The sequence below is a fragment of the Ochlerotatus camptorhynchus genome, unplaced genomic scaffold (assembly GCF_037179485.1).
Source record: "Ochlerotatus camptorhynchus isolate MF236.1 unplaced genomic scaffold, CSIRO-AGI_Acam_v1.1 ptg000102l, whole genome shotgun sequence".
Lineage (NCBI taxonomy): Eukaryota > Metazoa > Arthropoda > Insecta > Diptera > Culicidae > Ochlerotatus > Ochlerotatus camptorhynchus.
In genome coordinates this window covers 943,739-971,563 of record NW_027040592.1, presented here as the reverse complement: position 1 = coordinate 971,563, position 27,825 = coordinate 943,739, and the positions used below count along the sequence as shown (strand labels likewise).

The following is a 27,825-nucleotide window of genomic DNA, read 5'->3' as shown; positions in this document are numbered from 1 at the left end:
GACGAAAGCGTGAACAATAACCGTTTAATCGTGACTGCTCTGATTTGATGGGCATGACGAAGTGAATATCCAATTTTCAGCTCTTCCATCCGCGGAAGCATGAATCAGTAAGTTCCAAACTTTATATGGCTCCCAATTGGATTGAGATGAAGCCAGCCAAAGCAAGCGAGTGAAAAAGTGATACTAAAAATGGCGATGATAATGGTGATTGACAAGTGACGAAACACTTTTTTATCCACTGCTTCGTTCTTCCGCGCCCGGACGCGCTCAGACAGGGCGCGAATGGTGTAAATTAGAAAAAAAAAATGATTAACTAGCGGGAGGAAAAGTGATGACGTTGGGATTTTATGACTCTCTTAATGGATGTCGATTTGTAGGATAGTCGATTCATTCGCATCCGCAGATTTACGATCGCTTTTAAATAGTGCAGATGGATGCTGAGCTTCCTGCTCCACCATCTAGTCAGCCTTTGCATAGTGAATAAAAAAAAAACTGTTTTACCTGATTGCTGCGATGGGAGCTAATGTTCTCCCGAGAGACTTCTTCCTATCGGCGTGCTTTCTTTCAATCCCTTTCACCCATTGTTGACAGTTCGGTTACAACATCGAAACTCTACTAAAGATTCCCGACAGCGTGTGAAAACATTGTGATTTGTTGTGTTTGTGTCTTGTACTCACCTGTAGGAAGAGAGAAAATTCGAACGAAAAAAAAGAGAAGGAGAAAGAAGAAACACACAAATCTATGAAACATTTCTGCATTTCAGGGTGGAACATTTGTTTACGATGGAAATCATCTGTGGGGTTGGTTGTAGCAAGAAGTGCACGTTTTGCTTGAAAACAAAAAAAAATCATCCGAAGTAGAAGAAGGTGGCACAGCGTTGCAGGGCTTGCTTTGGTTGAAATTATTACTATCAGCAGAAATCGCAACACATTTGATCAGTCATAAACTGATTGCTACAAACAGACAGGTACAGCGTAGAGGGGGGTTGCATGAGACCAACTAAAAAAGAAATCATCCCGCCAAGGTCCGGCTTTTCCACTAAAGTATCTACAAAATTAAAAATGTTCAAATGTAATTACATTCATAGGCAGAGAAACGTGTATACATTGCTTAAGGGGTTACCAAGTGTGTAGTAGGCTTTGGTGCTGGATGATTGAGTGCGTGTCAGTGTTGGTGATGGTGTTTGTGTAAGGGCAACAACATCTTCAAACTGAGCGATTAAAATAAGAAGCAGTTTAAAGGTTTTCTTCATTCTGGTTTGCTTTCAGTTTTTTTTTTTTTTATTAGATTAGTGCACAGACAATAGATGCAATTTGTACGATTTTTCTCCATCTCATGAAGCACACAGCTACAGTACAGTATAGACAGACAGACAGGCGTGGAGTCCTGCTTTTTATTTGCGGAAGCTGGTTATATGTAACGCGCTCGCGTTCACAGTGGAACCTGTTCAGGAACGAAACACAAGAGAAAGAAAAAAAAATAGTAGAAGAGAAAGAACGTAGTAACGTAAAACACAGTGGGTGGTGCAATCGCAGCAACCCAAGCCAAGTAGCCTAAGCCAACACACGATTCAGGAAGCAGAGGAGGGTGGTGAGTGAGAGAGAGAGAGGGGGGAAATGAGCGCGGAGGTTAATTGCATCGAGGCGCCTGCCGTGTGTCTGTGTGAGTGAACGACGATACCGGCCGTCAAACGGTGGATGTTTGTGTGGGTGTTTTGCGACGACGACGACGGTTGGTTTGGTTGGACAACGCCAAATGTAGATCGCCTAATTGCCAGGTGATTACAACTAGGTAGCTATTCTAGCGAAAGTTTTTCCAGCCATAAATGTGTAATCTAAATGAGAGCGGAACTGTTGGCGATCTAAGCGAAGCTGTTCTATCCGATGTGACTAATTTGTGGAATTACGTTTGTCTGTAATTAAGTTTTCTGGTTTTTGTTGTTCTGTTAATTTGAGCTCTGTTCTGAAGGAGGAATGCTTGTTATCACCTTAGCGAGAGTGCAAGCAATTGAAATGATTCTGGTGTTGAAAATAAAGGGCTATTATGTGATTCATATAGTTTATTGACGTCTGTGATTTCTATATGGGGGTACACTTTGCGAAAACCGAAAATGGATCATGTAACGAAATTGTGAAAGATTTTGAACGTTAATAACTCAGCTGTCCCTGGACCAATTTCAATAATTTTATCACCAATCGATCAGAAATATTTCCACGCATTGATGTCAATGGTTTTGACTGTTGATTTTTCTTACAAGAAACTATGGAAAAAGGGGTAAATATCAAGCATTGTCGAAAAACGTCGAAATAACTCACAAATCAATCAATTACGTACATGCATATTGCATATGCTGCTTCCCCAACACAGTCATCAGAGAGTCGTTAGTAGAAACATTTCGCACACTCATCGCTATATTCAGAACGTACGTGATACGTGAAAGAATTGCCTGCCGACCAACTTCAATCGGCATAAAATTCATGCTGATTTTCTCCCCATCAAAACAATAATCTAGCTTCCTCAAAACATTCCACCAAGTCCATCATCATCCATCACCATACGGGCAGACCGCTTTCCCCACTACCCACCAAGATTGATTGATTACTGAATCTTGTTGACACTGAAATGGAAGCTCCGTTCCGGAATCTATTTCCAGAGCGTGGAGCTCTTCGACGGTAAAACAAATACTTTTTCAACTTGTACCGCTCAGGTGAAATCTGCCTACTGGATAGCTGGTTACAGGCTGCAAGTTATTGGAAGTCACTGAATTTGCCGAAGGAGCATCAGCTACCGCAGCAGTAAACAAAGTAGGCTGGAAAACAGCCTGTATATAGAAAAACAAAAATATTTTCCTATACAGGAATCCCCCGAGTAGTGCGGTGGGTTCTTTAGGGGTATTGAGGTAATGGCATATTCGTACTCTGCATGTCAAATGGAAGCGAAATCCAAAATTTCATCAATTTTGGAGCGCTGAAACAGTTTTATTATTTTAGTGTTGTTTTGCTTTAAATCACAGTAACCGACGTTTAAATTTCAAATTTAAAGAAACCAAATTGAACTGATTTTCTGTTGTTTTAGGTTGACACTAAGAACTGACTGCCAAGAAAAAGCGGCGGGTGGACTGCTATTCGCGGGATTCCTGTGTTTTGTTTTCGTCCGGTACGGTGTAATAAATCGATCCGGATCCGGATGGGCCCACACAACCGCTTTCCGGAAAGGGTCACACAAACTGTGTGGCAAAGTGAGCGGGGGGCTGTTTGGTTCCTTTTCGCAATGACCCGTAATAATTCAAGCCTGTAGGGGGAAAAAAAAAACAAAGGAAAGCAAAAGTTCCTCCACTCGAGTGACGGAGGGAGTTCGTGGACGGGTGGTTTTTTGAATGCAGAGGAAAAGTTACCGAAGCGAGACTTTGTATTTTTTGCTGCCCTTTGCTAAGGGGTTGTGGGAGGAAGGAACCGAAGATGTATACTAATGCGACGCTCGTTCGTTCGTTCAGTTGATGGCAGTAGGCATTTGGTTGGGTATGTTTGTTTGAGTGTGAGCGAGAGATTTTTGCGGCGCTACTGCAGCAGACACCACAGTAGACGGCGAGTGTTTTGTGCTTTGATAAGGTGCTCCTGAATTAGACCTGAACGGAGCGAGCCAAGTTAGACGGTGACGGCTGAGGCTGGGGCTGATGGTTCGGTCTGGTTGAAGTCTCAACCAGGGATGCCAGATATACAGACATGTCTGCATTTATACATACATTGTTAAACAGTTATAAAATATTTTTTTAAAGAATTTACTTGTACAGCAGATGTTTGCAGATGAATTGTCACGACTTCTTGGGTATCAGAAACCGCACTGTTAGTTCCACTAAGGCTGAATTCAACAAAGTTTTAATTTGAAGACTTCATTCCAATTATTTCAATGACAAATGATCAAAAGACATAAGTGCATTTGTGAAATATTACTCCTGTCGTAAATTTCTCATGACTTACACCATCAATATATAGAGGCAATTTTTTTCAGTGCATACTACTTTTATACAGGTCTATACCCAAGTCACATTTTAAGCTATATGAAGTACTACAAAGTTATTTTAAAATAAAATTCATAAAACCCTGTTCAAGGCTTCTTTGCCATTGATTCGTCCACAAAAACCTCATTAGGACTAGAATCTGTCTAGTTGGCCCACCCTGGATAAGGTTCTGAAGGATGTATCGTCGAAGCTCTTCAAGATTTAGAGAAACTTCTTGATTTTTTTTTTATCTGTAGAGTCTTTTTACAACTCCGTCCATTACATAGGAATATTGTTGTCAGACCCACTTTATTTTGGTGCTAGTCACATATTGTGGTGGTATTCTGATTAGATATTAAATTAATGTAGCATGAAGTTCTAATGTTACAAATGTTCACTGTTACTATTCGAAACGGTACGCACTATCCCAATTCACTTGTATGCAACTGGTGAACTCATATCAAGAGTAAATTATCCCTGCATGAAATTTCACTAATTAATTTATTCATCCGCACACTAGGCGCGTAAGTTTTCTCATTTGTGGTGGCATGAAATTTGATCCGTGTGTTTGTAGAGATATTTAAAATGTGAGAAGTGTCTTTAAGTTCAGTGTATTTAATTGTTTGTTAATTTCTTTTGATTAGGTGTAGTTACTATTGAATAAGTTTAGTAGGCTAGTGCGGTACTGTGCGCGATTTAAGTTTCAACAAAATGGTAAATTATTAGCTATGCAGTTTTGCAACAATACGCTCATCCAGTTGAACAGCCGTGTGACGGCTTTTTGTCTATAGTTTCGTCCCACCTCCCGCTCGATACACCGCGCCCCTCGCTATTGCCACTATCCTGACCCAACGCGTCGGCATTAAAGGACCTAACATCGGTCGGAGTTAGAAGGGAGCTGCGCCGTCTATATCGCGCTCCAGGTGAGCAATTTTCCCACCCACCGGGATATCAACACGCAACGCAGTTGGTGAATTAGCCAATCGAGACTCGCACCCAATTTTGTGAGTCCATTGTATTCCATGCAGCGAGCGTCGCAGGGACGACAGCCGATGGTGAGGAGCAGTCGGTAAAGCAGAAGCATGAGTAGAACCGTACAATGTCCACATGCACGCATTAAATCTGGATGAAGCGCCAGTTATAAATAGTCAGTTAGAAAATCCGCACAGTTAGGTAAGACATTAGAGATAGAGAGATAAGAGAATGAGGGTTCCCGAATAAAAATGTTTAGGTTAATAAATTTCTCGTTCCATTAGTCATTTTCTAAATAAATGTTAAGGTTAGAATTTCCCGTTTAATGAGTGCACTGTTCTGAAGAAGTTTCTCACGTTTCGTTGTTTGGTTTTACTCCAAGTCGGTCTACTTGGGAATCTCAGTCCACCATTTCTGTCCTGAAGCGTGTAGATTTTGTGTCTGGGGAAGAGCTTGACCTGTGATGAGAACAGGTCACATCAGTGCATTCGCTCCGGTAGAAAGACGGTTTCTGATTAGTTTTCATTCGGTTTGATTTAGTGTTTTATTTTGAATCCCAAGCACTTAATGTCTACTAGCACGTTCCAATCCTTTGCGTTAGACTGAACTCGCCCTGGGGTTTGGAGTTTGCCGGACATCCGAAACGACAAGTGGTCCTCTATGGAGGTGGCGCTTAAGCCATTTGTTTAAAAACCAATCTACGGAACACCTTAGTAGACCGATTTCGGCTAGCCGACTTTATGCCGGGTACAAGATCCTCTCACAATTAAGGTGTGATACACCCAATCAGGCACAACTCGTCTTATAAAGTCTAATAACATTTTGGGATTGCTTTGCCAAACTTCAAAGGGTTCTAATATCGCTTTTCCAAATATTGACATTCTTTGATTGAACAGTGCTCCACAGCTGCAGAGTATATACAGCAGTTTCGTTTTCAAATTGACAAAACCGACATTCGCTAGACGGAATTTTTCCTATTTTATATAAGTGATATCTGCTAAGGCAGTGACCAGTCATCAGACCAGTTATTACCCGAAGATCTCTTTACTAAGATTAAGCAAAATCCGGGCCTTTGCTGCACTTGGTCTTATAAATATTTTCGCCTGTCTGGATACATCTGTGGCGTTCCCGTTGGATTCTACTATGGACGTTTCCCAACTTTTTAGTTCCATCCTTATAGTACACTCAGGGACTCCACACAATGGTTCCAGATCGATGAAGTTCGCTGCAGAAGCTCGTCTTGCTAGACTGTCAGCATTTTGATTTCCTTCAATGCCGCAATGGGCGGGCACCCAGTATAATATTTCGGCCAATTGTTTAAAGGAAAGAATACATTCCCACACTAGCTTCGATCGACATGTGAACGCCTTTAGCGCATTAAGAGCAGCTTGGCTATCCGAAAATATACAGATCTTGGCAAACCTGTATTTTCTTGTTAGACAGATGTTTGCTCATTCTATGATTGCTTGGTATAATTTTACTGACTCCAGGGCCAAAGACCACAGCTCCAGTATCTTCACCCATCTTTGAGCCGTCGGTGTAAAATACAATAGATCCTGGACGCATGTTTGGCCCACCAGACTCCCAAGCATGGCGGCTTGGTTTAACCACTTTGAAGGGAACATCGTAGTTTGTCTTTGTTACCATCCAATCTTCTATTGTTTTTACAGCTGAATTTAATTTGAAATCCTTGAGGATCTTTAGATGTCCTACCAAGTCACCAAGTTGCTGTCTGTAGTTTAACAAATTGGTGTAAGGGAAAAATATTGAGAACGGCATCGAAAGCATCTGATGATGTGCTTCTCATTGCTCCTGTCATTGATATACAAGCAAGTCTTTGTATTTTCTTAACTTCTTTTGAGCGGTTATTTCATTTGTTTTGGGTCACCATATCAGTGAAGCATAGGTAATTTTTGGTCGAACGATGGCCGAATATATCGGTCGTAGTCCCCACGTTTTCCCCACAGCTTTACTACAGACCCATAGCGCATTTGTAGCCTTAGTGATAACCTTGTCAAGTTGAGAGTCCCAGTTCAGTTTGCTATCCAAAGTAACACCTTGGTATTTAACTTCATCCGCGAACTGAATTCGAACTCCATCTAGAGTAGGCTGTGTCAACATTTCTCTTTTCCTTTTGGTGAAAGGAACTATGACAGTTTTACATTTAAGCCCTCTCTCCTACACCATGGAAGGTCATGTTTAGGGCAGTTTGTAACCGATTTGAAATCGTGTTCTCAATCTTTCCTCGCACTATAATTCACTATCCGTCCGATAATGCAGTTATCCAAGCCCCTTGCTTCCATAGCTGAACGCTTTAAGCTGTAGGATGCATTATCAAATGCTCCTTCACTATCAAGAAAAGCAACCACTGCTATTTCCTTGGCTTTAAGCGATTTCTCGATTTTATTAACCAGCAATTGTAATGCCGTTATCGTAGCAAATTGAAATTTGCTAAGAGGTAACCTTGCTAAACTTGTTGATTTAATGAAATCATCCACAATTTTTTTTTTTCATTGTCTTCAACAGAACAGAGGAAAGGCTTATGGGTCTGAAGGCTTTCGAAGTCTTTTTAAACCTTTGTCCAGCTTTTGGAATGAAGACAACTCGAACCTTTCTCCATTTTTTTGGTATGTGTCTCAAAGCAACACTGGCGCTCAATAGTTCCGTTAAGCGGGGAATGCGTAGAGGGAATACCAGAAAGACTCAGAAATCACCTAAGAGCAGTTTAAGAGAACAGGATCGTCAGAAAAGCGTTTCGGAGATGTTAAAATGGCACTCAGAGAAGCTTAGGGTAATTTTAGAGAAGTTATGAATTATTATAGAAAAGGCTGGGAATTCGAAGTCACCGGGAAAAAACCGTGAATTTCGATTGAGAAAAAAATATGCTTCGTCCTCTCTTCGACAATCAAATAAGATTTTGGACCTTCAAGGTTTTCGGGATTAAGTCACTAAGAAGAACTATTAAAATAATTTTAGCAATTTTCCAGGACATCTCAGAATGAATTCTAGGGATCTACAGTTCGTAAGAGAAAAACACAATTGGAGTTTTGGGAAAAACTCTACGGAAGTTTTAACTAGAAATTCAAGTCAGTTGTGAGAGTTCATAGTGAAACTTGTAAGTAGCTTTGTAGAAAGTTCCGTGGAAAATACAATGAGAATCAAATTTTGAGGGTACAATTGAGCAGTTCCACGTCAAACGACGAAACAGAAAAAAACTTGGCCTTCTCCGATTTGCATGAAACTTTGCATAATTGTTTGTTATGGGCAATGATTCACAATTGTTCCTAATATTCGGCCAATTTCGATCTTGATTTTTTTTTCAAAATGGCGTCTTTGACATTTAAAAAAAAATGTTGCTCGGAAATGACACTTCTGATCGATCTTTTCCGATTTGTATCAAACTTTGAAAAGCTGTTAGTCAGGGTTACTTCCACTCACTTGCTATAAAAAAATGTTTTTCGGAATTATGAAATCATGTATAGTATTATAGTATAGTACTAATTAACTTGTAAGTTACAAGAAGAGGTCATGAAGTATATGTTCGACACATAAAATCTGTCAATACTGCTTTCAATACTGCTCACTCTGAGTTAACGCTCACGAATCATATAATCGCTGATTGTGACGCTCTGAAAACAAAATTGACAGGTTTTATGAGTCAAACACATACTTTACTTACTAGTACAACATATCATTATAAGATCTAATGATTGCATAATTCCGAAAATTATTTTTTTATAGCAAGTGAGTGGAAGCAACCCTGCTGTTAGTTATGGATAATGATTCACATTTTTGCTAAAATTTGGCCGTTCTTTGAATGAAATTTTACCAAACATTCTTGTTCTACGATTTTTGTCAGTTTTCAAGTGTACATGGATTTCAACATCCCAAAAGCTAACTTTTTTCAAATGGTTTTTTTCTTATTCTTACTTAACATAAAAAAAAACATTTTTTGATCATGTTTTCTCCCGAGGGACAATATTTTACTCTACAACTTTGTCTCAGATGTTATTTCGATCCGATTCCATGCCACAATTTTTTTTTTAATTTCAACCAATTTTTGAATAGAAACTTAATTTGGTGAGAACATTTTGCTATTAAATTTCTGTGTTTATTTCTTTCCTTGAAATAAAAAAGAAATTACCAGAAATATATTATTTCTCCCTACAACTTAGTCTCAGACGTCGTCATTTCGATAGTAAATGCCATTTTCGTGCTACATTTTGACGTAGGACTACGTCTGTGATTTTTATATGGGGAGTACACTTTGTGAAAACCGAAAATGGAAAATATAACAAAACTATGAAAGATTTTGAACGTTAATAACTCAGCTGCCCCTGCATCAATTTCAATAATTTTATCACCAATCGATCAAAAATATTTCTACGCATCTATTTTTTGATATTCTTAATTTTTTTTTTCAAAATGTCACTGTTGAAAATTGAACGAATGTGCAACTGTTGCTATGAAAGTTAAAATTATCACCGATAGCCTGCGAAAAGTGATTTCCCTAACACAGATTTCAAAGTTGAATTCCATCCGATCTCACCAAACGATGATTATTCAATTTCCGCGTGATGAGTGGTGGTGTTCTTCAGTACATTACGAAAGGGCTCCCCGCAAGCAGCTAGCTACCAAGGCTGGTCTCAACCGCTGATCGGATTCAGTTACAATGACCGTGTGTGATGGTGTCCGGTCGTCGGCATCAGCAGCAGTGCTTTCGGCGCGTGGCGTTGAACATTGTTCTCCAGTACAGAACGAAAGGCTGTTTGCAAGCAGGTAACTGTAGCCTACATGAGCGTCCATAGAAGGAGAAAGAAGCCATTGATCGGAATCAGTAGCTCTTCGTGAGTTGCTGTGGGCCATCTATGCCAAGTGCGTCACCCTCATTCCAAGCAACATACAGCTCACCAGCCTCATCTGTGTTTAACACCCTAATAGCTCAGCATTACTCAACCATCACAACAAAACGGTCCTTTTCAGGACAACCATAAATGTGTAAAAGAGTATTTTTAGGACATTTGTCAAGGTCATCAATCCGATGTCAGTTCCCATATCAAGATAGAGCTGGAATTATGGCGTAACAGCTTTTGTAAACGATGACTTCTTTCGATGGTGTATTGAAAGTCAAGGCTTGCCCAAGCAAATCAACATCACCATCAGGGAGGATAAGACTTCCCCTACTCGACGGTTATGTTGGTTTGCTTGGGCGTGCCTTGAATTCCTGAAAATCATCGCCTTATTCCAGCACTATCGAGATATGTTTAAATCTAACATACCATGTACTTTAAGGCAACATTAGGGGTGCAATTTCAAAAACCAAAGTCGGTCACGGCATGAAAGTGGTTTGATTTTGATCCAGAAATGATGGATTTTAATTATTAATAGACCAAACGATAGGACAAAAAAATGTCACTATTGAAAATTGCACGAATGTGCAACTGTTGCTATGATAATTGAAATTATCGCCGATTGCCTGCGAAAATCGATTTCCCTAACACAGATTTCAAAGTTGAATTCCATCCGGTCACACCAACCGATGTTTATCCGATCTCCGCGTGGTGAGTGGTGGTGTTATCCAGTACAGAACGAAAGGCTGTCTGAAAGCAGGTAACTGCAGCCCACATGAGCGTCCATAGAAGGAGAAAGAAGCCGTTGATCGGAATCAAATCTAGGCTTTTTTCGAGGTGACGGCTTCGCTGTCGGTTGTTGTTTCACGTGCATCCGATGTTGATCTAATTTTGAGTGTTAATGTCGGAATTAAATAGTTAAATTGGAGATAAGTGATAGTTTTGCACCTAGGAATGCACAGGACGCTGAAGTTTTTGAGAAAATCAGTGCTTTCCGGTCATAATTCGTGTATTTTTCATCAGTTAGATTTACGATCCGCCATGTTTTTTTTCCGTTCGGTTGCGTAGTGCTTTCATTAGATCGCGTGTGTTAATGTGTGTGTGCGTCGATGTCGCAAATGCTGTCATTATTGCTAGATCGGAGACACTACGAGGAATCAGCTAAGTTTCATATATATAACAACATATGATTTTCAGCACCCCAAAATTCCAATAATTTGGTGTATTTATTCATGAAAGTGCGGGTTTAATTTTTCTCAATTTGATCAACTTGCAAATTGTTGTGCTACAGTATAAATATTTCTGAAGTTATTTGGTTGATATGTGTGAGAACATTTTGATCTGATGATCTTTTTAGCGAAGGGGAAGCGATGAGCGCTGTAAAAGTTTTGTCTCGCTCGCACGCGTATTGGAATCGTACATCCTGAATGAAAAAGTAAACTCGCGTTTTTCTGGACGTTTTGCCGGGACTCTGAGATGTTCCTCTTTATGGCAGGGGATGGTCGTGAAATCGGGATTTTGATATTTATTCGTGGCCGTCTTTTCATCGTATCAATAAAGGATGGAAGTTTTTGCGCGTGAATTTTCGGAAAAAATTCAATATAGAGATTGCTAAAGTGTGACTGTATCAGTGATTGTTTTCATCGGGAAAATTTCCGCTATGAAGTTTTTTTTCCGACGAAAACATTTTGCGTATATGATAAACGTCAGCAATCTCTATTTTTAAATAGAAATATAGACGCGATAAAGTTGACGTGCCATGCAATTTCTCTTTAAGTTGGAAGGGAAGGAGAGACGACTTGAGAAACGATTCTCGAACAGTTCTATTTCTCTCTTCATTTCTCTCGTGTCGCTCGCTCTTCTTATTTATCATGTGGTGGTGGAGGCCTCGCGCGTAGAGGAGAGAGAGTTATTATAGAGAACGGAGAATTAGGAGATCGGCATTCCATTGAAGTAAATAAGTGTGTAGAGTTTTAACCTTTAAGGTTAAGGTGCTCATACACGGCATGATTCGGTGCAGCGTTTATGGTGGTGCGTCGTTTTTATTAAAATCATTTAATTAACATTAAAAATTTTAATTACCAGTTTTTAGGATGCTAGAAACCTAAAAAGTACCATACTCGAATGATGGACCAACTGATGGATCTATTCCACAGATAATTCCCTGAACACGTATTAGCGCTTTTCGGTAATGAGAGAGGTGGTCGTTTTGCTTTAAGTTTTATGTTTTACAGCTATTGATTAGATGAGCAAACAACAGCAGTAATTTTTAAAGCATTCATATTAATTTAGTTTTTTATTGATGACATTATGCTTGATGGTGCCAAATCTTCCGCTTAATCGTATTATCTCACTAACTTCATTCTTTATTATTATTATTATTTCTGCAGTATAGCACCTGTGGATTATGAGATGCTCGATGACCCTGGAGGGATCGATTTTGCTTACTGAGCAGAAAATCATGGATTTAACCCCAAGCTCTTCCACAGCACAAGAAATCGCCACCATCATTTGTATATTTGATATTGAAAATTAACCTCGCAAATTATTTGCATATCATGCGAAAACGTAGTCCTGTATTGTCGCGAAGCGTTATGGTTCTGAGATGCTCGATGACCTTGGAGGGATCGTTTTTGCTTACTGAGCAGAAAATTATGGGTTTAATCCCAAGCTCTCCGACTAGCCTCTTAAGATTCATGATCACTAAACAAAATGAATAATTTCTTTCGATAGTCGGCTATCGAGAGATTAAATGAACAACAAACAAACAATACATACTTTTGGTTGCATCGCCAACTTGAGGTGAATCCTAACCGAATACCCTACCCAACCCTCCAACTCCGTAGCACTTATGAGGGTGTCGCTAAGTCGGTGGCCTCTCGTTAAGTAAGTACTACATCAACATTTCTTCCCTATCCCTAGTTATGGTAAAGATGGGCGTGGCCGGGAACAGCGACAGTCATGCGTCTGTTACTCTTGTTTAGATTGGAACCAATGTTTACTCCCTAGCATTATTCCTGAAAGTAGTCTAACTGAGAATTTCAGAAGAGACGTGAGTGTCGCTAGTATCCACTCTACGAAGTATATCATAACAACGCTAACGCTAACGCTAAATCCCGCATTGATTCTGAAATTAATACATTTGCAACGATCTTCCGTGACGTTCCCTCAATTCTAGAAACAACCCTGAAAATTGCGGAACATATTTTAAAATGTTTTTGTATTTTCTTGATGTTCTCAGAATTTATCCAAAGTTTTCTGATCTTTGGTGACGTTCTTTAGAATTCCATGAATTTCCCACAGTTTTCCTGAAATTTTTTAGCTTTCCTTAAGTTCCTTGAAACTTTCTAAAGTTTATGAAACTTCTTAAAGTCCCCGCAATTTAACTGAAATTAAAACTTTTATCGATAGAGGATAAAAGAAAATTTCCTGAAGCTCATGAAAACGCCCTAAAACCAACAATCAATACGAAACTAACGATTTTAAATTGGCTCACTACTTGACTAGCCTAATGGTCCCAAGCAAATCGTTTGACGTAGCCCATTCTAGTCGAAATTCTAGAACTTCACTATGTTTGTTTTGATTCGCTATGAAAGTATGACAGATAAAATGAGGGATTCGTGGATTTTCCTATGTTTCGAGGGGTGCATCGATTAGCTTGGGACCGAAGAGAGTACCAGAGCTGAGCCAAAAAGCTGAGCACGTTTCTTCGGGACCTTCTGGTCTAAGAGTTACCTCTATGCTAAAAGTATGGAAGCAAATTCATCATTATTTTAAAACTTTTCCAAAAGTGGCTTTCCTGATGTTAAATGTGCTTTCCTTTTTGGGACTACCAGGAAGATCTCTCAACTTCCCTTAAATTCTCTTGACTTCTCTGAATATATCAATATATTTTCAATATATATATATATATTTTTTTTTTTTTTTTTTTTTAGACTCCGTAATTTTACGGAAGTTAATTTAATTGCCTTGAAGTTCTTCACCTTCAAAATTATACTAAGTTCGAGTTCCTAGAAAATGGTCCGGGATCTAAAATATCATTTCAAAGCCCGGCATCCAAACCTACACAATTCATTTCCAAATTATCAAAATCCAACATAACAGCATATCCCCGAGAGCTGGAGATACTTCTTTAAAATAATGGATGACTCACATTTTGCTTCGAATATTGGTGTTGCCATATTTACGTTCTTTGGGCTGGGGGACAGCAATCTCTGTGAATGTGGACAAGGTTACCAAGATGCAGATCACATCATTTGGTCTTGTGCTGAGCATCGTAGAGTCAGATCTGAGCTGTACGATTCCCTTCGGGCTCGAGGTAGACAACCTAATGTTCCAGTTTGGGATGTTTTGGCTGGGCTCGATCTGGAGTTTATGAAACTCATATATGTTTACTTTAAGACTATTAACCTTAGATTGTAAGTTTGATTAACCTTGTGTTTAGTTTGTAATTTGTACGTGTGGTTTTTTTTAATGTTTGTTTTCAAGATGAATAGAAATAAGTTCACGTTTTAGGATTAATAAAACATTGTACCGTAAATCACATTTCAAACCTCCTACTCCCTTTTTCCCATCCAAAATATTGTAAATCTCCACTAACCTCGAGACAACCGCAAGTATTCGGTCCAGTTCCTTTAACTTTAAATATAAGACAGTAATAATGTATAACAAAAATTATAACTCGGCTCTGTAAAGTTTTTCCGATTGAGCCTGTACAAATAAAGTAATTAATAAAAAAAAATTTACCTTCTAAAAAAATACGACCCGGATGAATTGGCCTTTAAAGGCCTTCTTCAATTTCCCAAATCTGTTCTTCAAGTTCATCAAACAGAAGCCTAGAGAATGAACATTTCAGAGAGTACTCTACAAAAGGAGAACTCCAAAGACATTCTCAGAGGATTTCAAGGCGTTTCGACCCCTCAAGATATGTTCAGGAGACATGTGATGGTACGTTTTCTGAGCTAAGTCCAAAAGTAATCTTGTAGTTCTGATAACTTCTGATAAAAGAACTAAGCATGTTGTGACCAAATGCAGCAGACCTTTAGGTGGATAGATTCAGAGAATGTAGAAATTTTGAATAGATTATCTCCGATTTTTCTTTAATTTTTCCTGAACTTTCAGAGATCTAGACTTACTCTTGAAGTTTTGAGCTTTTGCCGTCATTTGGAAACCAACGAAATTTCAGACTACCTTGTTGGATATGTCTTGGAGAATTCTGAGACCAGTTCTTTAAGTCCTTTAAGCATAGATGCAGCTTAAAGTCTTCGAACCTAACCTAACAATCAAATGTTTGAGAGGAAAATGTTCTTGAGAGGACTTAAACCTCCAAGGGATTGTCAAATAAGTGCTCTAAAATTATTCCCAGAGACCCTCAGATTAGGTCGAAAAACCCATCAGAGCACCCCCGCAAGTTAGAAAGCTTCCACAAGAGATTTCAAATGAATGATGAATGATCGGTAGACAAACTGTCAACTTAGAAGGAGGCAGAATGCAGAGGTAGTCCAGTGTAAATCCACTGAAGTTTCAAGGTTAGTTGAGATGTTTAGGACTTTGGAGGATAACTCCAAAGAGATAGCTGACTGACACATGTTCCAAATAGATTTATGGAGTTGATAATATGACACACACTCTATGAAGCTACTTGGACATATTTTGTCGGTTTGGACAGTGTACCAGTCGTGGTCGATAGAGTAGATCATTTGATTTGAACTCCACTATGAGTTGGAGAACCGACATATCCAAATGGATCGTAAGTGTTGGGTACAGACTTCTTGAATCAGTGTGGACATGTTTCGTTGCTAGGGCCATTATACCAGTTGTGTTCGATCTAGTAGATCATTTGGTGGTCTGAAGTCCAAGACGATTGGTTGAACTTAGAACCAGGCTTGCTTCCACTCACTTGCTATAAAAAATTGTTTTTCGGAATTATGAAATCATTAGATATTATAATGATAGTTAGAAGTTGTAAGTCACAAGATAAGGTTGCAAACTAGGTGTTTAACACATAAAACCTGTCATTATTGCTTTCAGTGCGTCACAATAAGTGATTTTACAATTCGTGAGCGCTCACTCTGAGTGAACGCTCACGAGTCATAAATTCGCTGATTGTGACGCACTGAAAGTGAAATTGACAGGTTTTATGTGTCAAATACATACCTTCCAACCTCTTCTTGTTTCTGGCAAATACAAACTTTCATAATAGCATCCAATGATTCCATAGTTCCGAAAAAACATTTTTTATAGCGAGGTGAGTGGATGTAACCCTGCTTAGAACATCTATTGCTATTAAATATGTAAATAAATCGTAATTATTGCGATTAGACTCGAACCTGCTTACGCTAGGTTGCGCTACTACGGACATTGTTTCAGGTGTTGTTGATCTAGTGGAACATTTGTTGTGGTCTCCAACACGATTTGAAGAAGCACCCAGTGCTCCGCGTATACCTACAAGCGTATATGAGAGCAGCGAGCTTGCGATTAGGGGTGCTCTGCGGTCTGACAAACACTGATCTAGGAGGTCAGACATGCGAGCCGAATGCAGTTTTTGAATCTCTATGATTCAACAACCTTAGCCGTATGGACCTCATCAGAACAAACACTGGTATAGCCAAAAAAGCGAAATGGTTACTTGGGTTGTTCTGGTTCTGAGTAGAATTCCAGGAAAATTTAATTCTGGAAAGGAATTCAACGCACGGAATTTCAATGGAACTCAAAGGAGAACTCCACGAAAATTCTGTGCAACATTTCAAAGTGTTCCTAGGCAGAAATACAATGTAATGCAATGAATAATTCCAATGGAGCTTTGGGCGAATACTTTTGAAACGCTGAAGAAAATTTCAAGAGAATTTTTAGGAGTAATTAAAAGGGAGTTCAAAGAGTTTAAAAGAAGAAAATTAAAAAGGAAATACCAGAGAAAGTTGCAAGCTGGACTTTTAGAAAATACTAAGATGATTCTAAGGAAATTCTTGAAAAAAATCTAAGTAGAGTTTTAAGATCCTAGATTCTACTTGGGTACATTGGACATATCCTTAGAACCATGATTGATTTCTTTCAGTTCATTTGAATTAGAGTTCTACTCATATTTATCTTGCTTTGAAGGTATTTCTAATCAGAACTTCCTTGGAACGCTCCTCGAATTCTCTTTAGGACTCTTTTGGGAGTCTCCTCAGAACTTGGATTTCCTCTTAGAGTTCATTTGTTGCTCTTCTTGTAAATTGCTTAGAATTATCCTCAGGCTTCACCATGAATCAGGAGGTTCTTGGAATTACCTTGGAAGCAATTCAAAGACTTTTTTGAAGCTCTCCTCATAGCTGCATTTGAAAAATCTTCAGAATTCCTTAGATTTATCCCTAGAATTGTAACGTGTTTAGAAAATCTCATCGAAATACTTTTGATAAAGTCACAACAGAAGGGTCTTCTTCAAGTCCAAGAACCTTGACCTTTTTCCAATAATTTGTATGTTTTTTTGTTTAATCTTTCTTCAGTATTTTTCAAAGCTTGTATTATTTTTTTACGTAGGAATACGTCTGTGATTTCTATATGGGGGTGCACTTTGTTAAAACCGAAAATGGAACATGTAACAAAATTATGAAAGATTTGGAACGTTAATAACTCAGCTGTCGCTGGACCAATTTCTGTAATTTTATCACCAATCGATCAGAAATATTTCTACGCATCTGTTGAATATAAGACTGCATCATGTTTAAAAATGTCACTATTGAAAATTACACCAATGTGCAACTGTTGCTATGACAATTAAAATTATCACCGATTGCCTGCGAAAAGCGTTTTCCCTAACACATATTTCAAAATTGAATTCCATCCGGTCTCAAAAAACGGTGTGTATTCATCACCACGTGGTGAGTGGTGGTGTTCTCCTGTACACAACAAAAAGCTGCCTCCAAGCAGTGAGCTGCAGCCCACATGAGCATCGATAGAAGGAGGAAGAAGCCACACCGCTATTGATCGGAATCAGTAGCTCTTCATGAGTCGCAGTATAAACAGAGAGAACCCCGCTCAGATTCATATTCCTGCACAAAACACAAGCTCCTGCTGCGGTTAACAAATAACATTTATTACACAAGACCACATAGTCCTACGTCACCATTGCGTATAACCCCATAGGGTTGTTCCTTGTAGTTTGTTTGAGTTGTCGATCTCGAAAAAGTTCTAACTTCTACGGCTTTAGAATGTGGAATCATTGCACCTCAGATCTAGTCACAGTCTCGAAGATTCATGTTAGTCTAAATTTAAGTTAATTTTTTTCTAAAAAAAATGACAGCTTAAAAAAATTTCTGTTAGTTATTAAAATTTAAAATGTTAGATACTTTGAAAAGCTTTTCATATCCAAGTCATCAATAAAGTAATTTAATTCTAGGACTTGGATAATTTTCTGCGACCTTAAGTTTTGTCCATAAGCAACTAAGACAGTGTTTGAAAGATTACTACCCCTCCTGCGTAGAGTGTTGTTCAGGCAAATTATTTAACAAAATGTTTGAACCGTGGACTTTGAAAAAAATATCTAAAAAGTTAGTGAAAACGGTCCATATCTTTAAACTATTAGGCATATAAATTTTGTATTTTCAACAAAGTCTCTTATTTTGAGTAGTTTTTCAACTTTTCTCAAGAAAGTATCCTTCTATCTCTTTAGGGGAAAAATTTAGGTTTTTGATTTTTGTCATAGTAGGCCATGATAAATTTTTGAAATTGTAGGATTGTTGGCGATATTTATGTAAACAATTCCTCACATGGCACTTTTTTGATTTAGTCAATAGTTTATACACAGTTCAATTAAGTTCGTGATGTTGCCATCTCCCAACACTGTGCCCCCTTTACGTAGTTGATGGACAGCCCTTTAGTAATGATTCTGGAACTTGTTTAATGTTCAAAATCCTATAAACGAGGGTGGTATTTGCCTCTCCCTGCCACCTCAGAGTCCCGCGCCTCCCTCACCAAGTTAAGTTAAAAAGTAGCGGTTAAGTAATTTTAAGATATTGCTTCGATCTCGTTGCAGATCTTCTGGCATCCCTGCGTGCGAGCATACACGTATAAATATGCGATCACATCATGCCATCAAATATCCAACACTGCAACAAGAGCTACTTCCATTGTCTCCGAAAACTGAAGTTTTGATTCTGATGCAGACGCATGGTATCTGATGAAATGAGTGTTAAAGCTTCATACCACAATGTTGATTTTATCGGAGATTCAAGCTTGCTCCCCACACCGAAAATCAACAATCTCCGTTCCGGTCCCAAGGTCAAGTCCAACCCTTCGGAAAGAACAAAGAAAGTCTGCCCCCACTCCTAGACCGCCTGAAAGCATGACAAAAACAACAACAACAGCAAAAGCAAAGCCAACTAGATGAGACACAGAGAGACACAAAGCGAAGCGAAATTGGGCGGAAAGCATTAGAACTTGCGGAAGGCAGGGAGGGGGCGGGCCACGGCGGGTGCCACGCACACGCACTCGCTGCACTGACGAGAAAGCATTAGCGCACGCAAACACGCTTACCCTACATCCTACTAACTAGCTACTGGCAGTTCGGCAACATTGACGACGATGGCGGCCGGCGGCGAGGCATCCGCGAATTGATTTTATGCAAATTGGGCTTATTGTGTGTAAACGGGGCATGGCATCCTCTTTGTTGCTTTGTTGAGTGATTGGATTTTTTTTCCAAGCGCGATGTGTGTGAGTGAATGATCGTGTGTGTTTTGGCAGAAAGGGGAAAAATGGCAGGTGAGGTGGTGATGGTGGGTTTTGGCAACAGAAGCGTGGGTTGAAGGATTTTTTTTTTCTTTGATGGAGGGGGGGGAGTATACAGAGTTAGGCTCATATTTACTTCGATTGCTGTTGCTTTTGATCGAAAGTGGTGGCGCCCTGCTGCTCCTGTTGTTGTTGCTGCTGCTGCTGCTGTTTGGAGGCGAGATCCTGCTCGCTGTTGTCCTTCCGACGTCGGGGACGGCGCATCATCGGGTCGGCATCGTTGTTATCCATTCCGTGAGCTGCGGCACCACGACCGCGAGGGGCACCACCTCCTCCTCCGCCGCCTACGGGCGGTTTTGGTTTTTTCTCCGGTTCCTTGGGTTTAGCGGATTTTTTCTGCTTGGGGTCCGGTTTGAGCTGCGGCCGTTGACAGCACGAGGACGAGGCGCGTTTTTTATGCTTGCAGTATCGAAGAAATAGGCACTGGCAGGATGCGGACAGGTTGGAGGCTGCCACCGTCATCGGGGTTTCGGCTTCCGAGTAGATCGACACGGTTCCGGTGTAGTTGTGAGCGTTGAAATTGTTGATGTTGTTGGTGTTGTTGTTGTTGTTGTTGAGTTGGTTGTAGTAGTCGTGCTCATCGAAGAAAGTTTGCAGGTAGTAATCGTAGTTGAAGTTTCCTTGGGGATTTACATATAGATGGTTGCTTTGATTGTTGTTCTCAATGTCGAGCGTGTAGTGAAGGTGGTTGTTGCGTTGGGCTTGTTGTTGTTGTTGTTGTTGGTTGACATTGTTGAGGTGCAGTGGCGCCGGTGATGGTAGCACAGTGGTAGGTGGGGGCTGGTGGTTTGCACTAGTGGTCGTTGTGTGATTCGAGATCAATACCAGTGGCAGTGGTGGATTGTTTTCGGATCCTGCTAACGGTGCCGGGGCAGCAGCCGGGGGTTGATGTTGCGCTCGGTTCAGCTGGTGATTCGCATTTTGGTTATTTTGGACGGATGCTTCCTCCTGATTGTTGCAGCATTCCAACGAATCTGCACCGGTACTGGCCGCACCCATTTTGTGTCCTATTGTTTCTCAAAAACTGTCAAACTGGACGTGTTATATCTGTATCTATTTGTATATTGCTTTCGAAATCACAAAACGGTAGTGTTCATCTATAAAATAGTCCTCTATTCTACGGTTCTATATAACTAACAAACGTTCAACGGTGCTCTATCGTTCTATTCCGTACTTTTGACAATAACAATAACAACGATAAAACAGACAGTGATATATGGGATGATGCACATCTACACAGAGTGATAAACACAGAGACACACCACGGCCATCCGAAGACACGACCTAAACGGAGGTTTTAAATTTAAGCACATGTCATCTCTCTTACACTGTTGATAGCGCCACCTGCTGCTGCTGCTGCTGCTCGTGATCACCGTCGCTGATGATGATGGCTCTTTCGAATTCCTCCTTGTTGCCACTTCCGACGACCGAATATCATTTGGATCGTGTCCAATCGTTTCGTGTGTTCATTTAAATTGCATTTTTATCAGCAAATATAAATAAGCTCTACAAGTAGCACTCCTCTTGGCGTTGCCGTTGATGGTCGATTCGTAGTTGGTCCGCTTCGCCCGATGTCTTCCAGGGCACAGAGCACACGCACGCATCACCTTTCCCTTTCTCACACCCGGTCGGCTCCCGGCTGGGCAGTGGCGTGTCAGCTCACCGTCCGCTCCAGAGTAAGCGAGAGAGACGCAAACTTAAAGGCACTATTTATTTCCCATGTAATGACGGTGGCGACGGCGACGACGAAGACGACGACTGGCTACGATGAAAAATGGAAATCAACGGACTGAAACTGGCCACAAATCTGACCCCACGGAACTACAGGTAGCTCTCTGTCTAGTTGTGGTTAGCGCAGGTGAAAACCGTCAACTATTTTCCGACTATAACTAAGCCTCCTAGTTTTTAGATTCTTGGACAAACACAGACCGCACACACCAGCGAAACCGAAACAGCGGGGCCTTAGTTGTTACACAATCGAGTCTCGCTCGCTCGCTCTCCTCACTCACCCACTCGGTGGCTCATCGGTACGACACAGTAGGCCAATCTCAACCAGCCACCTCGAGAATTCGCCAGGCGGCTCTCGTCGTCGTCGGTGGCTCTTCGTCACTGGAAAACAGTGCAGTTCCACAGTTCTTTCAACTTTTTTATTCGGTTCTCGCAGAATTTGAACTCGCTCTCTTCTCGGATTTTGCTCACTTGACAGCGTGCAGCAGCAGCAGCAGCAGTTCTGTGATTGGGCTTCACTTGTTCCGCCACCTCCAACCGCCACACCGGCGACAAACACATGTTTAATTCAAACCCATCTACCGTGGAAGGTGGGGGCAACATCCCACACTCACACACAACGCGCGGTGAAAGCAGCAGCAGCAGAGAAACAACGAGAGAGAGCGAAAATGCGCTGCCACTTTCTGAGAGCAGAAATACTTTATTCGCCGCAAAAAAGGGCAACCGAAAACTGTCAAACCGTGAAATCAGCCTTCAGGACGGAAATTTGTCATCTCCAGAAAGAAAAAAGAAAAGGAATACTAGATTGAAGAGGACACCCCCAGCCCATCCGTCACCAATGCAGCAGCAGCATTATCATCATCATCACGGTCCTTGCATTTACTTACAGGAAACACCTTTATTAGCCTTCAATCACAACACGGTGGCAGTAGTAGGCCTGGAGCCGTATCGTTGCTTTTGTTGTTGCCGTGTTGTGGTCACAGCAATCATGTACATGTAGGTAGGTAGGTATTCTAAGGCCAGAACTCGCTCTTTCTCCCCCCCCCCCATTTCTCGCTTTCTTCCGGCGCTCTTGCGTGACTGCGAGGTGGGTGAAATTGGCTTGACATGACGGACCAGAAACCGAAAGGAAAAACTGCTCATGGCCCTTGGCTTGGTCTCAGTGCTTGACGAGGGATTCGGGCTTGCATTTTGAAGTGAGTTAATTTCTTCTGGAGGATTACTTTGTCGGTTGTGTACTTTTTTCTTGCTCTGCTTTGCGTGGGAGCTGAGATGGTGTCTTCGTCACTGTGGGTGGTGGGTAGACACTTACGGGTTGCAGTGGGCGAAATAGGATGGTTCGGGCGGAAGCTCGAGAATTCACTTTGATTGAATTTGGAATTAGGGTAAATTTCCCTTTAATGGACCCCTTCCTTTAGTGGACCGCTTAAGTATTAATGCTTTTTTTTAATCTAGTGATTTAGAAGTAAGCTTCGTCGGGTAACACCCTTTTCAACTCATTGCAATACCGTGAAGGTGGGTTGTTCCGCAACTTGGGAAGAAGAGTTTTCTCAGTGTGCCTCACGTGTGCCTCACGTGTGCCGGCAGTGCTCAGAGTGTCATCAGACTGAATTTTTTGTTTGTATAATGGTATGTTTGGCAACCCGGTTAAGTTGACAGTTCACATGTTTTGTTTTGAAGCGACAAAACAACAAGCGGTGGAATCCTATCCCAGATCCTAACTGTCTCGGTTCGTTGCTCCCAAATTCTATCGGAAAAGGACTACACTGAACCCAACGCAACGGCCTCGGCCACCGAATCGAAGCTTCGAGCGAGAACGTTCTACCGGGGAGGCATTTCCATTTTTCGATACGACAATAGCTTCTACTGGATTGGAGTATGATGAGGACTTGGATGAACCACAGGTGACGGTGGTAAGTAAACGAAGCGAACGTGCATCATCAGAGAAAACTGGTCCAGATGCTCTTCAGATTCTGATGAACGCTTTCGGGAGGAGTTTCTCCCGAAAGCCATCGACTCAGTCAAAGATGCGTCGCCAAAGCGTTCTAGTGGGAGTTTCAGCCGGAATCAGACTTCCCTGGTGGAGGTGGGGTTTAATATGGAGAGAAGCATGATGTCTCCCGCCAAAAGCAGTGCCAGCCAGAGAACACCTGTAAAAGCTGGGACAATGTAGATGGTAGGAAAGCAAATACCGGTGAAGATTTTACCTCCGAACATGGTCCGAGTCATCATCGAAGGCGAATTCATCGATGTCAGTTACGATGAAGAACGAATCAAGGAAGTGAATGTCGCCAAGCCTATAAATATTTTATTTCAAGCGCTGGGCTACCAGGGTTAGGTCTCAGACACGACCCTTCAATCAACTCACCGATGTCGACTTTCAGGAGCTCACCTTCAAGCCCAACAACTGACCAATCAACATCTTATAATTCCACTGAACCTCCTTCGGCTGTGATTTCAGCTCCGACACGAAATCCCCACCCCAAATTAATCTACCAATGTTTTCAAAGTTCCCTTCTCTTCCTCCTTTAGGGTCTCGCTTTCCCCACTAACCAATTCACTAATCACATTCCGAATCGGCACGATGCCACCCCCTTCCCAACTTAGATCAAACTGTTCTGAAACACCGAAGCCTTCCACACCAGACCCTAGAACAGTTCGATCGTCTTGAGTGGAGGTTCTCCGATCTCAAAATCTTCCGGTAGCGACTCCAGCACCATCCGGAAAAATTCCAGTATGACCCCCAGATTACAGTTTTACTTGGCAACGGTCATCGCCTTGATGACCTCGCTCATCCTAATGTTTTGAAAATATGTACAATGTGACAGAACTTCGCCGGAAATTCACGGTTGAAGCTATGAAATCAAAAATTGGATTGTGTCGATAACAATGTTTAACATCCCAACAAACAATTTTAGCTGCAGCTTAGCTTATACAGGCAAAAATTAGCTGCATAAGGCAAATTCTAACTGTATAAGCTAAACTGCAGCTAAAATTGTTTGTTGGGATATTGACACATAAACAGAGCAGGCGCAGATATAGTACAGTGTTGTCAGTTACTTTAAATATCATGGAAATTTCTATCCATGGGTGCCAATGAAAGTGCCCAGGTGTGCCCATCTGTATTTTTGGCACACTGTGTGGAGTGACCAACCCCTTGAAGATTTTGTAAACATCAGTACCAAAATTTCAAAATATGGCTCGCAAAATGATGTGATGGTACACATAATTCCGCGCACTGATGTGAGTGATGTTAGTCATTCCGTTCACTTTTATTCAACTGAAATTTAAACTCTATGCTAGTTTGAAATTGTTGGAAAGTCGTCTTCAAGAATACTGATTTCATTAAAATTATGTGGAAATTACAATCAGGCATTCGTATTCCCGGTTAATAGGAAGCGTGAAAAAGGAACCACGAATAAGGATACCCACAGCTTATGGGATTTTCACTGCAAAATTTGAATGCGTTGCTGCTCTTGCTTGGACGCCATTTTGATAACTGAAGAGCAAATTAAGCTTAACATCACATTAGGTCCTAGGTAACATTGACAGATTCTCTTCATCGAATTTCTCTTTTTATTCCCACGGCCATATAAAGGCATTCCCAGGTATTTTCAGCACACAGATCGATAAAAGAAGCTTTTATCTCATTAATTTCAATACATAAACCTGTCCTGTCTTAAACAAACTTGTTGAACTGGGTTAGACCAACAAGTTTGTGTCAATTGATATAGGTTTAACATAAAACTACGTCACTAGAGGCGCTTATAATATATGAAATTTGGGTCCAACATAGAATCATGGTCATATGGAAAGTTGCCGGCTTGAGCAAAGTTGTTCAGATTTGGTTATTAGTTAGGAAGGTTCTGATTCTGCACGTTGTAGTTTCATTTTTATACCTGTGATCTTGATAATTTTACCTAGGGGATGAGTCCTTAGTTTGTCTTTAATGGGAATGATACTGATGAAGATATTTTTTTTGCTGTTTCATTTTTAAATTTTATGCAATTAATATTTCCATACCTATCTGAAGCACGACATTCGATTTTTTGTTTCAGTTACGGTGCCAATTCCTCAAACGTAAATAATTACATTATCGGCTAATTTCTCGAGAATGAAAACTCACTCAAGTAAACCATCACGATGATTGTGCAGAGCGAGAGTCCTCCCATCCGATAGAATTGGTGGCTTACATTGATTGAATTTGAACTACGAGAAATTTACGAAAGAAGCCATTGTTTACGGAAATTTTGTTTTGACACATCTATGTCCAACTATGCCAGTTATACCAACCGGTGGAAACTAACGATTTTAAATTGGCTAACTACTTGACTAGCCTATTGGTCCCAAGCAAATCGATTAACGTTCCCCATTCTAGTTGAAATCCTAGTACTACACTATGTTTGTTATGATTCGCTATGGAATTTTGACAGATAAAATGAGGGGTTCGTGGATTTTCCTATGTTTCAAGGGGTGCATCGATTAGCTTGGGACCGAAGAGAGTACCAGAGCTGAGCCAAAAAGTTGAGCACGTTTCTTCGGGACCTTCTGGCCTTAGAGTTACCTCTATGGTTATACCACTGAGGCAACAAAAAAAAAGGGGTCAACTTTTAGTAAGCTATTTTGCATGAAGTTCCACATATGTTATGTGATTGAGGACAAGAAACTACACACAGCACAAGCCTACAAGCAGATTTCTGAACAAATTCAACAGACTACAAGATGTAATTTCTACAAATATGATGCCATTAGTGATACGAAGTAGACTTAGGTTATTTTTAAGAAACCGGCTTAATTTGAAATGTGTGAAACACGTACTTTGTCTCTATTTTTTAAGTATGGTAACAAGCTTACAGCTTATAGTGCAAATTCAAATTCAAATATATCACATTCTAGTCCTAAACTATTTTTTTTAAATCCTTGTCGGGTGTTTTCATCACTGCGACCATTTTTCTGATCTATTGTGATCAAGGAATCAAAAATATCTCCAAATGACAAAATGACAAGCGATTAACGAACCGAATGATAACGCTATGTAAGAGGTGAAAGGCAGTAATGATATAGGGTTAACTACCCCATTAAGCTCGAAACAACTTTGGGTACTGAATCACCTGAGAATAGTTCGGAAACACATCGAAAAATACTGAATCACTTCAATACAGTTTGGAATCACTTTGGAAAGTATTGGATAGCCTCAGAAATGTTTTCAATCACTTCGAAAAATTCTGAATCACTCTTAGAATAGTTTGGAATCATTTCAAAAAGTACTGAATCACTTCAAAAAAGTGAGGAGTCACTTCACAAAGTACTGAATAGCTTCAGAAAAGTTCAAAAACACTTCAGAAACATCCAAAATCACTTACGAAAGCATTGAATCATTGCGGAAAGCTCACTTTGGAAATAATTGAATCACTTCGGAAAAGACTGAATAACTTCAAGAATGTTCGGAATCACTTTGTCAGTACCTAATTGCTTCAGAAAAGTTCATGATCACTTCGGAAAGTACTGAATCATTTAAGAAAGTACTGACCCAATTCCGAAAAAATAGGATTCTTTTCAAATGGTAGAAAGTTTGAAATAACTTCAGAAAGTACTGAATCCTAAACTGTATCACTTCTGGAAAGTTCAGAATCTCTTCAAAATCACACTTGAATCACTTCAGACAATTTCGGATTCACTTTGGAAAGTACTGAATCATTCCAAATAGTTTATAATCACTTCCGCAAGTACTGAGCTACTTCGGAAAGAATTGAATCACTTTGAAAAGTTAGCAATCACTTCTGGAAGTGCTGAACCACTTCAGAAAAGCTCGGAGCTTCTTTGGATAGTATTGAATGACTTAAGAAAATTTCTGAATCTCTTTGGAAAATACTGAATCTTTCCTGAAAGCTTGTGATCACTTCCGTAAGAACTGAATCATTTTAGGAAGAATAGAATCACTTCACAAAACCTCGGCAAGTATTGTATAAATTCTCTCAAGTTTGCAATTACTTTCTCAAGAACTGAATCACTTTGTAATAACTTCAGAATACTTTGGAATCCATTCAGAAAATATGATATCACTTCAGAGAAATCCAAATCACTGTGTGGAGCACAAAATCATCCATGAAAAGTTGGAAATCTCTTCGGAAAGTATGTAACGGTAGACATTTTCGTTAGATTATATTTTTGTTACTTGTTCTTATTTATTTTCAAATATCAATTCTTAGATTAATCGTCGTTCAATTTGTAATATTAACTTAACGAATTGTATGCAAGTCAGTTGCCTACGCGTAAAGAGGTTAGCGAAACGTATTGCTTACGTAGCTTCTCCGAAGAGTTTCACCATTCGTGTTTTTCGTTACTCGGATAGAGAAAACCGAATGGGATAGTTCTGAGAGTTGTTAGCAGTAGAAGGGAACAAGATAGACAGACCGAGTTCGATTGAAGAGGGAAAGAGATACTTCATTTGATCTTTCACGATGGTAACTAATGAAATCCGTTGAACTTCCATTTCCGGTAATCATGCCTTCG

The 27,825-nt window shown here is 40.2% G+C and overlaps 2 protein-coding genes across 5 annotated transcripts in view; both read right to left on the bottom strand.

The window, feature by feature from the left end:
- The window catches only part of shaker (Potassium voltage-gated channel protein Shaker), a 621,792-nt gene that overhangs the window by 429,052 nt on the left and 164,915 nt on the right, over window positions 1–27,825 (bottom strand). The window lies entirely within an intron of this gene.
- On the bottom strand, window positions 728–21,638 carry LOC135699126 (putative uncharacterized protein DDB_G0279653). Its single transcript, XM_065219343.1, has 3 exons — window positions 21,248–21,638; window positions 19,661–20,694; window positions 728–1,443 (listed from the first exon to the last, which is right to left on the bottom strand). Exons 2-3 carry the CDS (start codon window positions 20,581–20,583, stop codon window positions 1,284–1,286), a joined length of 1,083 nt encoding a protein of 360 aa, XP_065075415.1. The 5' UTR covers window positions 20,584–20,694; window positions 21,248–21,638; the 3' UTR covers window positions 728–1,283.

What these genes read in the sequence shown, in the direction of transcription:
- LOC135699126 (XM_065219343.1), bottom strand. Translation starts at nt 20,583, where the DNA reads ATGGGTGCGGCCAGTACCGGTGCAGATTCGTTGGAATGCTGCAACAAT. An exon ending in CAAAAGCAACAGCAATCGAA is followed by an intron (nt 1,444 to 19,660) that starts GTAAATATGAGC and finishes GTTCCTGAACAG; the next exon opens with GTTCCACTGTGAACGCGAGC.